Source organism: Salvelinus namaycush, chromosome 3 (assembly GCF_016432855.1).
Source record: "Salvelinus namaycush isolate Seneca chromosome 3, SaNama_1.0, whole genome shotgun sequence".
Classification (NCBI taxonomy): Eukaryota; Metazoa; Chordata; class Actinopteri; order Salmoniformes; family Salmonidae; genus Salvelinus; species Salvelinus namaycush.
Window position 1 is genome coordinate 26365671 of NC_052309.1, and position 13237 is coordinate 26378907.

Here is a 13237-nt window from a genome sequence, read left to right on the forward strand (position 1 = left end):
GAAATATATCGGACTTGAATCAAGCCACGCATAACGTCGCCTCGGATCCGATGGACCTCCCTCGCCGTTGTTAGAAAACACGCAAACGGATTATAGAATCAAACATTGGTGAATTTGGTGAATGTAATAGATTGAAGTGTTAAAGCGTTTATTTTGTCAGGCGAGACCTGAAAAACTTCCACAATGGCTCTGGTCATGGAGCCTGTGAGCAAGTGGAGTTCGAGTCAAGTGGTGGACTGGATGAAAGGTACGCCACGGTTTTAAGATAGATGTACATGAGCTGTTGGCAACCAACCTGCACACAAAATGCTGTGAAATATATATTCTCTGGACTCAAGTATAACGGCACTAAATGCGCCCACTCCGATCAATAAACAGTGCGAGGCTAGAGCCATCACTGGTGATTGGGGGAAACAAAAACACCTGCTGAACCTCAGTATATGTAGTCAATTATATAATGGAAAAAATAATGATATTTTATTATATTCTATTATTCTATTCTATGTGGTATCTCTATACCACAAATGGAATTACATTTTCAGTAGAAATGTGGGGTGTGGAATTGGCAGTGATATAGATTTGGACCTGAGAGAATCTCAAAGCACTGGAGGATGAGTTGGTTCAGTGGTTCAGTTGGTTCAGTTCAGTTGGTTCAGTACAGTCTTTGCCTTTTAAATGGCCGATCAGAAGGGTCTGAATATTTCCATTATGGGAATAATGATCCACTGAAATTAAGGCATTGGGATGAATTTGACTCTGAAGTTAAAAAAAATATTTTTAGTAATGTAGACCTGTAGGTATTTGAAGTGTAGCATGTTAGACACTAATAAATGTAAAATGACTTTGATTTCTGTGGAGGTTAGTTATAGGGAATGTAAAAGATGGACTTTGTAGAGAATATATTACTAATAGCTATTACATTCCTCTGGAGTGGATCAAGTGCATATGCTAAATATATCGATTATTTATTAACTACATCCCAAAATATTATTTCACATCTGCAATAAAGCGTGTGATAATGCAGTAATAATTATATCTTGAATAAGGAAGAAAAGACAGATGATTCTTACAGTATGTGGTGCTAGTTCAGGTGATTCATATGAGAGATGTAGTGTGTGTGAGGTCATGGATCAAGGCTGGAGGTATGCCCATGTTGTTTTGGAGAGATGCTTAACCAGATGGTGGTAAATCCCCATGTGCTGCTGAGCCACTGTGGATTGATGGAACAGCAGTTGATAAGACTATCTTTAACACGCACGCACGCACGCACGCACGCACACACACACACACACACACACACACACACACACACACACACACACACACACACACACACACCACACACACACACACACACACACACACACACACACACACACTTTCCATTTGAGAGAGAGAATATGTTTTCTGTTCATTCTATGGTTATTGTTTACATAGATTGTGTGTTACTGTCATGTGTTTCGTGTGTATCTCATGCCTGTGTACCTCTGTGTTGATATGTATCATTATTACTGTGTAATGTGTTGGTTGTCTGTGCTGAGCAAGGTACTCATGTGGATGAGTATACCCTCGCAGTGATGCTCAAACTAATGTGTTAATTTACTTAATCATGCCTCCACACTGCCTCAACACACGCTCATTCACAGATGCAGTCACACTCCAAACATACACAGGAGCTTGGCTGGCTGGCTGACTCAGATATACTACTGACTGGCTACTGGGATTAGACACAAAGCAGTTTACAAGTTCTGTAAAAGAGTACATATTAGTCTAGGTGTCTGTGTGTGTGTGTGTGTGTGTGTGCATATGTGTGTGTGAGAGAGAGTCTTTGCTTGGAAAGACTAGTGGAATAGGAGGATTATAGGGATGTAATGGAAGAGTAAGTGGGAATGGCAGAGGAGAGAGTAAAATGATAATAATGAGGAGATTCAGAGCTGATGGAGAGAAGAGAAAGAGATTGCATATTGGAAGAGATGGAGAGGAGATGAGAAAGGGAAGACATTTCAGAGGGAGGGCCCTATGGTAGCCGAGCCACATCTGATGACTAGAGCTGAGACAGGTTCTAGGCGCAAAGCCTATAGTAATGTTGATGTAAAGTGAGCGATGGAGGAATGGAGGGAGCCACAGTCACAGAGAGAATGAAAGGAAATGGAGTTTGTGTAATCTTGTCTCAAATCCATTCTTATACTCCCAGTCCCAAGGGCCCACAGCATCTCCGTCTCATCATTACCATTCAGAGGTTCCATTATTAGCATACAGCTCAGTGAGGCCAAATAGGAGCACCCAGTGACCTTCCCATAATGCCACTCTCTCCGTCCTCCTGGTGTTTCCTGTGTCCAAGCCTCTCTACTCCCTCAGCACCAACAAAGGCCTCTCCACAGAGAAACCCCTCCACTTCTGGAAAATATATGGAGCCTTTAAATTAAGGGCGAACTGTGCTTATTTACACATATATTGCAGTTTAAACAGCTGCAAATACTCGGTTCTGTCACGATCGTCATAAGGAATGGACCAGGGTGCAGCGTGTGTAGAGTTCCGCATATTTTAATAAATCGAAACTCACCAAACAAAAACAAACAAGCACAAACGAAACGTCACGTTCTGGACTGCTCACAGGCAGCTACACAAACACAAGATCCCACAAAGCACAAAGGGGAAATGGCTGCCTAAATATGATCCCCAATCAGAGACAACGATAAACAGCTGCCTCTGATTGGGAACCATAACAGGCCAACATCGACATATAAACGCCTAGATGACCCACCCTAAATCACACCCCGACCTAACCAACACAGAGAATAAAATCTCTCTATGGTCAGGGCGTGACAGTACCCCCCCCAAAGGTGCGGACTCCGGCCGCAAAACCTGACTCAATAGGGGAGGGTCCGGGTGAGCATCTACCGTCGGGGGCGACTCCGGTGCGGGCGAAGTACCCATTCCACTCGTGGACACGTCATCGGAGGCTCCGATGAACAGAATTTACTAAACAGAATTTACTCACCGCAGCCTCAATTACTATTAATAGTCTCTTAATCAGATCTCTCATTTCATCTCTCTCTGTGTCTCTGTGTGCTCTTCCCAGTCTGGGTGGCTGTCTGTCTCCTCCATTGATCTCATCACAAAAATAGCTTTGTTTGTTAATTAACAGGAGGCCAGGCCCGTTGATTAAGGGGGGGTTTCTGGGGTAAAGCTATAGGCTAGTTTGTTATGGAGGGGTTGCTCTGCCCATTTAGATGGACAAAGCCCATCTCTGAATTGAGGTGTAATATAGATGTTTAAAGGACAAATACGTGTTTGTCCTTTAGAATGGATTATCTGTGTGTTTATATATGGGGATAGCTCTGTTATCTGGAGAGAGCATTCATACTTTAGACAATGTCCCTGCTTGTTTTGGTGGGCAGAAGTTTGAGTTTTCTTTTCTATATCCATAACGTTTCAATTACATGTTTACTTACAGTATTGTCGTCTTGCAGCAGACTACTCCAAACCCCACTGCATGGTTTCTATAGCAACATGGGGATTTTTTTCATTGACAAGTGGGTCTCCATTAACTTGGTAAAGAGGCTGATTTGTTAAGCCCATAAATTGCGTACAAAGCCATGGAACTCTTCTTGCAGCTTCTCCATCATTTAGCTGCCAGCTGAACTTGAGCTGAATCCTTCATTAGGTCTAGGCCCAAGAAGACATTGAGATTACATCAAAAGGAGGAGATGAGGGCTCCACAGCCTTCTTTGTGGGAGGCTGACCAAGGGAGGAGAAAGGATAGAAAGAGTGTGGGAGAGTGGATGAGAGAGAGATGAAGAAACACAGAGAGAGAGATGAGGGAAATGGAGCTGCTGTGCTCTGGACCAAAACACAGACAACCTGACTGGTTCTGCTTTCTCTCCACTTCCTTCTTGTATGTTCTATGCAAAGGTGTGTATGAGTGTGTTTACATGGATGTTTGTGTGTTTATATGTTTATCTGTATTTTAGCCAATGTAAGGAATAATGGCTTCCATAACTAGGGCTGTGGGGGTCATGACATTTTGTCAGCCGGTGATTGTCAAGCAAATAACAGTCGGTCTCATGGTAATTGACCGTTAATTAACATAAACACATTTACCATCCCCTGGCTTCCACACATAGCCTACAAGCCATTTTATAAAGTCTAATAAATCCATGTGATATAGCCTACACCTTCACAATAAATCCATTATTTATTTTAGATAGTTCTAAAGAAGCATGATATGAAGAAAATGTAGTCTATTTCAGAAGAAAAGAATAGCATACTCTGAGTTATCCATGTTAAGTCCTGATGTGGCTATGACAAATAGCTGTGGGCAACACTAGTTCATTTAGCAGACAACATTTGCTTATAATTTCATGGCATTATTTTATATTATTTTATAGTATGAAGAAAACAATTGAACAAAGTGTGCATAAGCTGCTATTCTGTGTAGAGCGGTTAACAAAGAAATAGGTACTCTATTCTTAATTTAGAGTTATTATTGTAACTTTAGTTGTTCTACAAACGTTGGGCTATATGTTTTGATTTTTAATACATTGTAAGGCTGCATGATGAGTGTAGTGTCTTAGCTCTTATTACTTATTTATATAATAAGAAAGACTCTGAATACAAGAAATGGAACTGGAGCTTCACATTTACTCAAATGAGTTAGTACCAGAATAACATAGAACAACACTGCGCATGACCAAGGGTGCTCCATTCTTAAAGGGGACATCAGTAATTAACAGAACATAACAATGAGATTCTAATGATGATTTGAAAAAAGTCGCTTGAAAGGCATGAGCTCTGCTTTGTTTTTTGCGCAGGCTGTACACACTCCAATAGTCTCTCATTCACAATTTGACAAGCACTTGATAATGCCTAGAATTTCACGGCGGCATCCCCTTTCTGGCGGTAATGCACCCTAAACAAATCTATGCCTTTTGCGGCCCGGAGTGCTGTGGTGTGCCGCTCTCCCTGAGAGTGCTGCACAATCCGAAGCGTCTCTCACTCGCATGGCTCTCCGTCACCTGATCGGGTCTTTCTCACAGGCTACAAGTCAGACACATCCGGGACGCAACTGCGCGCGTCCTTATCCAATTCCGAGGTGCATATTGAAGATATTGGAATAACTGTTCACATTTACTTTTCGTCAGCCAACAAGATGAGTAGGCCTAACGAACAGCGAAACCAATAGCCTATGTCAATCTACTATCCTCCATAGTACAAAAGTCGACCTATTATATTCTGTGTGAGAAATAAATATTCTAAACATAGTCTGGGACAGTTGTGGGATGCAATAGATCACACATTAATATAACCACTAGCATCAAAAACGTTTTTTGTGCAATGTGGCTGACGAAACAGATCAGAACGTTTAGCTTAAAATGTTGATAAACTATTCGTCTATTTTTTCGCATTATAAACGCAGCAAATCTCACATGGTAGTAGGCTATAACCTGAATGTGCCATTAGGGAAAACACCATTATCAAAAGTGACCACAAATGCAATTATGCATGTAATGCATTTATTATAAAGGTGCATTTTTTATGGAGAAAAGTATTTTCCCCAAACTTGAAACTCACGCGCTGCTTATGCATGCCAGTTAGGCTCTACACCCCCTGTAAAGCAAATGACTGTTCTTAATTTTAGAAGTTATTTGGCCACTAGTGGCCTAGCCCATAGGCCTAAAACATGTACGCCTATGGGCTAGGCTACAAGAGGTGTGCGACTATAATTTTAAAAAGTCGCAAAAAAAAAGGCATTGGTTCTTATGCTGGGCATCATTCACAAGTGATAATATATCATTCAAGTGATAGGCTAGAATTATCACCAATCAGACTATTCTTGATTTAATCTTGTTTTTACACATGCTAAATAATATATGTGTGATATTTGTTTTGATTTAGAATGGACTATTATCATGCACCTGTATCGAAACGGGCAGTGGAAAAAATAAATGTAATTTATACATGTAAATAGCGAATGGAGGAAGCTTTTCCCCGTGGATTATTTTATTATTTATTTCATTATTTTCATGCCAGCCAGGTAGGCTATAGTCATGTGGTAAATATAAGCAATAATATTAGGAAAATTGAGAAATAAATACAGTAGGCCTAGCCTATAGAAAGCTGATGGGAACCCCATCTTTTTATTAGCGGCCATCACTATGTTTCTCCCGTAATTGCATAGCCTATACAAATGTTGCACAACATGGGCTCAAATTAAGTGTTTGATTCGATTTTCAATAATAGTTTCATTGTTGTCTGAGTGATTAGAAGGACAATAGAGTGCTGAGTACCAGGCCTTTAGCAAGTTTGGTTGGCTACCAATGACCGGCAACAGTATCAGAAATTGGTAGAAGCCTAATTATTTTGACAAAAATTTAATGTGGAATTTGACTGCCTTCTTGACTCGTGACTACTGGTGTGGTGGTAATATGTTCACCGCAACAGCCCTATCCATGACAACATCAGGCTGTGCCAAGTAGGTCTGCCCCTATTTAGTTATTGAGATGAGATCGATGATGTGTGTGTGTGTGTGTGTGTGTGTGTGTGTGTGTGTGTGTGTGTGTGTGTGTGTGTGTGTGTGTGTGTGTGTGTGTGTGTGTGTGTGTGTGTGTGTATCAACAGTGTGTGTCTGTGTGTGTGAAAGTAGTGTGTGTAAGCTAAGTAGGTCTGTCCCTATTTGACACAACTGTCCTTGAGATTAAGTACCAGTGACTCTCTCAATACGGAAGTGGTCAGATGACGCAGATGCTAAGCTACAGGACTGTTTTGCTAGCACAGACTGGAATATGTTCCGCGATTCTTCTGATGGCATTGAGGAGTACACCACATCAGTCACTGGCTTCATCAATAAGTGCATTGATAACGTCGTCCCCACAGTGACTGTACGTACATACCCCAACCAGAAGCCATGGATTACAGGCAACATCCGCACTGAGCTAAAGGGTAGAGCTGCCGCTTTCAAGGAGCGGGACTCTATCCCGGACGCTTATAAGAAATCCCTCTATGCCCTCCGACCAACCATCAAACAGGCAAAGCATCAACACAGGACTAAGATTGAATCGTACTACACCGGCTCCGACGCTCGTCGGATGTGGCAGGGCTTGCAAACTATTACGGACTATAAAAGGGAAGCACAGCCATGAGCTACCCAGTGACACGAGCCTACCAGACGAGCTAAATTACTTCTATGCGCGCTTCGAGGCAAGCAACACCGAAGCATGCATGAGAGCACCAGCTCTTCTGGACGACTGTGTGATCACGCTCTCCGTAGCCGATGTGAGTAAGACCTTTAAACAGGTCAACATTCACAAGGCCGCAGGGCCAGACGGATTACCAGGACGTGTACTCCGAGCATGCGCTGACCAACTGGCAAGTGTCTTCACTGACATTTTCAATGTGTCCCTGACTGAGTCTGTAATACTAACATGTTTCCAGCATGTTGGTATTACAGTCCCTGTGCCCAATAACACCAAGATAACCTGCCTAAATGACTACCGACCCGTAGTACTCACGTCTGTATTCATGAAGTGCTTTGAAAGGCTGGTCATGGCTCACATCAACACCATTATCCCAGAAACCCTAGACCCACTCCAATTTACATACCGCCCCAACAGATCCACAGACTATGTATTCTCTATTGCATTTCACACTGCTCTTTCCCACCTAGACAAAAGGAACACCTACGTGAGAGTGCTATTCTTTGACTAAAGCTCAGCATTCAACACCATAGTGGCCTCAAAGCTCATCACTAAGCCAAGGACCCTGGGACTAAACACCTCCCTCTACAACTGGATCCTGGACTTCCTGACGGGCCGCCCCAGGTGCTACGGGTAGGTAACAACACATCTGCCCTGCTGATTCTCAACACAGGGGCCCCTCAGGGGTGCGTGCTCAGTCCCCTCCTGTACTCCATGTTCACCCATGACTGCATGGCCAGGCACGACTCCAACACCATCATTAAGTTTGCCGATGACACAACAGTGGTAGGCCTGATCACCAACAATGATGAGACAGCCTATAGGGAGGAGGTCAGAGACCTGACAGTGTGGTGCCAGGATAACAACCTCTCCCTCAACGTGATCAAGACAAAGGAGATGATCGTTGACTACAGGAAAAGGAGGGCCGAGCTCGCCCCCATTCTCATCGATGGGGCTGTAGTGGAGCAGGTTGAGAGCTTCAAGTTCCTTGGTGTCCACATCACCAACAAACTATCATGGTCCAAACACACCAAGACAGTCGTGAAGAGGGCATGACAACGCCTATTCCCCCTCAGGAGATGGAAAAGATTTGGCATGGGTCCTCAGATCCTCAAAAAGTTCTACAGCTGCACCATCGAGAGCATTCTGACTGGTTGCATCACCGTCTGGTGTCAGAGGAAGGCCCAAAAAATTGCCAAAGACTCCGTCCACCCTAGTCATAGACTGTTCTCTCTGCTACCTCACGGCAAGTGGTACCAAAGCCCCAAGTCTAGATCCAAAAGGCTTCTTAACAGCTTCTACCCCCAAGCCATAAGACTCCTGAACAGCTAACCAAATGGCTACCCGGACAATTTGCATTGACCCCCCCCCCCCCACACACATTTTTACGCTGCTGCTACTCTCTGTTTATTATCTCTGCATAGTCACTTTGCCTCTACCTACATGTACACTACCGATCAAAAGTTTTAGAACACCTACTCATTCAAGGTTTTTTTTGTGTGCTATTTTCTACATTGTAGAATAATAGTGAAGACATCAAAACGATGAAATAACACATATGGAATCATGTAGTGACCAAAAAACTGTTGAACAAATCAAAAGATATTTTATATTTGAGATTCTTCAAATAGCCACCCTTTGCCTTGATGACAACTTTGCACACTCTGGCATTCTCTCAACCTGCTTCATGAGGCAGTCACCTGGAATGCATTTCAATTAACAGATGTGCTTTTTTAATTTGTGAAATGTATTTCCTTCTTAATGCGTTCGAGCCAATCAGTTGTGTTGTGACAAGGTAGGGGGGCTATACAGAAGATAGCCCTATTTGGTAAAATACCAAGTCCATATTATGGCAAGAACAGCTCAAATAAGCTAAGAGAAACGACAGTCCATCATTACTTTAAGACTTGACGGCTCATTTTAAGATCTTTGAAAGTTTCAGTGCAGTCGCAAAAACCATCAAGCTCTATGATGAAACGGGCTCTCATGAGGAACATTACAGGAATGGAAGACACAGAGTTACTTCTGCTGCAGAGGATAAGTTCATTAGAGTTACCAGCCTCAGAAATTGCTGCCCAAATAAATGTTACACAGAGTTCAAGTAACATACACATCTCAACATCAACTGTTCAGAGGAGACTTTGTGAATCAGGCCTTCATGGTCAAATTGCTGCAAAGAAACCACTACTAAAGGACACCAATTAGAAGAAGAGACTTGCTTGGGCCAAGAAACACGAGCAATGGACATTAGACTAGTGGACATTTGTCATTTGGTCTGGAGTCCAAATTGTAGATTTTTGGTTCCAACGGCCGTGTCTTTGTGAGATGCGGTGTTGGTGAACGGATGATCTCCGCATGTGTATTTCCCATCGTAAAGCATGGAGGAGGAGGTGTTATGGTGTGGGGGTGCTTTGCTGGTGACACTGTCTGTGATTTATTTCGTATTTTAAGGCACACTTAACCAGCATGATGTGTGTGTGTGTATGTGTGTGTGTGTAACAGCACTGTGTGTCTGTAAGCAGTGTGTGTCAGTGCTGGAGAAATTGTGTGTGAGTGTTGAGTCCACACTTAGATAGACAGTGACTGATGGTGTTTGTACAGCTGTGAATTAAAGCTTTCAGAGAGGATCACTGAGATGGTGCCATCTCTGTTTTTGTATGCCAGGGGGATGGGAGGATCAATTTGAAAAGCTCCTCTATTCCTCCCCCAGGGAGGGAAGGATGGAAGAATGGAAGGATGATGCTGTGTGTCAATTGGGTTTAATGTGGGACTAAATGTTTACTCATGACAGGCCTCTGTCAACTGTTGGTTATGAGTGGGCTGTCAACTGTTGGTTATGAGTGGGCTGTCAACTGTTGGTTATGAGTGGGCTGTCAACTGTTGGTTATGAGTGGGCTGTCAACTGTTGGTTATGAGTGGGCTGTCAACTGTTGGTTATGAGTGGGTTGTATGTGTGTAGTAAATGCTGTGAGTGTTTGAATATGTCATGGTCTTAATAAATATATGACGTGTGTCAGTTCTGTTAATAATTGGAGGAAGGTTGTATGTAATGGTATGCGTAGGGGGAAAGGGTTGATTGTGTGTGGGTTGTATGTATCATTGTAATTTGTTGGACATCCGTGGAGGTCTGTGTAACGTGGGTGATTAAAGATTGCCTATAGCTGGCTAAGGCTGTGTATGTATGTCTGTTCAGCTGTGCCCAGAACAGCACTATGTTCAGCTCTGCCACGTGTGTTCATCTTTGCGATCTCTGTGTGTCAGTTTGTATTAAACCAAGCACTGGCACACACTCAAAGGCTACAGTTTCAAAGCCCAGAAATGAGAGACGCGGAGACACTCACACACACACAGATGCACGTACGCACACACTCACATGCAGATGCACGCACACACACACAGAGACGCACGTCCACACACGCACACACGCACACGCACACGCACACGCACACGCACACGCACACACACACACACACACACACTTAGAGAGAGAGAGTGAAAAAGGGGAGAGAGAGAGAGAGAGAGAGAGAGAAGATGAAGCGATTGAGTCAATGTAAACCCCTCAGGACTGCAGAGCTGAACTGATAAGAGGGAGTTTCTTCACACAGCCCTGACCAGATTACATAACATCTTCACACACCATATTTAGACTGATTTGTCTGGAAGGGACTGAGGTTGTTGGGGCTTACATCTGAAACACACTGCCTGCGTTGGCCTTAGTTGGTCATAATAACCTGGATGGATGGATGGATGGAGTTGATACAAAGACTATTGTAACTTGAATAATATTATATTGTTTCTCAAAGTTATATGCTATTACAGTTCCTTACCAGAAATATTTTTCAATGAAACATCAAGACATGTATATGAGGTAGTAGCAGACAGGAGCAAAGAGGAGTGAGCCAGAACAAATCCATTTATCGAATGAATATTTCCCTTTGTAATTAGTTTTCACAGCGTCATCTCGTCTCCTCTCTCTCCAGGGCTGGATGACTGTCTGCAGCAGTACATTAAGACGTTTGAGAGGGAGAAGGTGGGGGGAGATCAGCTGCTTCGTATCACCCACCAGGAGCTGGAGGACCTGGGAGTGTCCCGTATCGGACACCAGGAGCTCATCCTGGAGGCTGTGGATCTACTCTGTGCTCTGGTGAGTAGCCATGATGGAGTCAGGGGATGCTAGTCAGGGGTTAGGGCTAGCTAGAGTTAGAGCTCATCCTGGAGGCTGTGGATCTACTCTGTGCTCTGGTGAGTAGCCATGATGGAGTCAGGGGATGCTGGTCAGGGGTTAGGGCTAGCTAGAGTTAGAGCTTATCCTGGAGGCTGTGGATCTACTCTGTGCTCTGGTGAGTAGCCATGATGGAGTCAGGGGATGCTGGTCAGGGGTTAGGGCTAGCTAGAGTTTATCTTGGAGGCTGTGCCCTGGTGAGTCCTTCATCCCCTTCATTCAGTCATGTATTACTCTCTAGAGTCACCACCAGGCTGTGTGGAGTCATGAATCATACAGAGAATCTATGATTTAACTTTTTAGGGCTGCAATCCCGTTAACGGGATCGATATGACAACAGCCAGTGAAAGTGCAAGGCGCCAAATTCAAACAACAGAAATCTCATAATTAAAATTCCTCAAACATACAACTATTTTATACCATTTTAAAGGTAATCTTGTTGTTAATCCCACCACAGTGTCCGATTTCAAAAAGGCTTTACAGCGAAAGCACCACAAACGATTATGTTAGGTCACCGCCAAATCACAGAAAAACACAGCCATTTTTCCAGCCAAAGACAGGAGTCACAAAAAGCAGAAATAGAGATAAAATGAATCACTAACCTTTGATGATCTTCATCAGATGACACTCATAGGACTTCATGTTACACAATACATGTATGTTTTGTTCGGTAAAGTTCATATTTATATCAAAAAATCTCAGTATACATTGGCGCGTTATGTTCAGTAGCACGTTGATCAAAGATCAAGTGTTATACATGGAATTTTAGATCCACTTCTCCTTAATGCAACCGCTGTGTCAGATTTCAAAAAAGCTTTACGGAAAAAGCAAACCATGCAATAATCTGAGGTCGGCACTCAGAGCCCAATCAAGACAAAAATATATCCGCCATATTGTGCAGTCAACAGAAGTCAGAAATAACATTATAAATATTCACTTACCTTTGATGATCTTCATCAGAATGCACTCCCAGGAATCCCAATTCCACAATAAATGTTTGATTTGTTCGGTAATGTCCATCATTTATGTCCAAATAGCTACTTTTGTTAGCGCGTTTGGTAAACAAATCCAAAGTCACGAAGCGCGTTCACTAAAAGCAGACGAAATGTCAAAAAGTTCTTTAACAGTCAGTAGAAACATGTCAAACGATGTATTGAATCAATCTTTAGGATGTTTTTAACATAAATCTTCAATAATGTTCCACCCGGAGAATTCCTTTGTCTTCAGAAGTGCGATGGAACAGAGCTCGCTCTCACATGAACACGCATGGTCAGCGCATGTTCAGGTCATGGTAGACCTTACTCAATCCCCTCTCATTCGGTCCCCTTCACAGTAAAAGCATCAGACAAGGTTCTAAAGACTGTTGACATCTAGTGGAAGCCTTAGGAAGTGCAAAATGACCCATATCCCACTGTGTATTCGATAGGCGATGAGTTGAAAACCTACAAACCTCAGATTTCCCACTTCCTGGTTGGATTTTTTCTCAGGGTTTTTGCCTGCCATATGAGTTCTGTTATACTCACAGACATCATTCAAACAGTTTTAGAAACTTCAGAGTGTTTTCTATCCAATAATAGTAATAATATGCATATATTAGCAACTGGGACTGAGGAGCAGGCAGTTTACTCTGGGCACCTTTTCATCCAAGCTACTCAATACTGCCCCTGCAGCCATAAGAAGTTTTAAACAGAGATTCAATGACTCATCCAGAGGATCCATGAACCCCCCAAAGAGTGTGAATCAAGTCAGAAAATCAGAGAACCATCCAGAGACTCACCAACTGAAGTAGCTTTTTAGTCCAAGCCTAGGCTTAATCTGT

The 13237-nt window shown here is 43.0% G+C and overlaps 1 protein-coding gene across 1 annotated transcript in view; it reads left to right on the forward strand.

Annotated features, from left to right (window-relative positions):
• The first annotated feature begins 183 nt into the window (after positions 1-183).
• LOC120045140 (connector enhancer of kinase suppressor of ras 2-like) overlaps positions 184-13237 on the forward strand; it is a 62671-nt gene continuing 49617 nt past the window's right edge. Inside the window, exons 1-2 of the mRNA XM_038990053.1 lie at positions 184-247; positions 11177-11340. Coding sequence (XP_038845981.1) covers positions 184-247; positions 11177-11340 — 228 coding nt within the window. The remainder of the gene's footprint in view (positions 248-11176; positions 11341-13237) is intronic.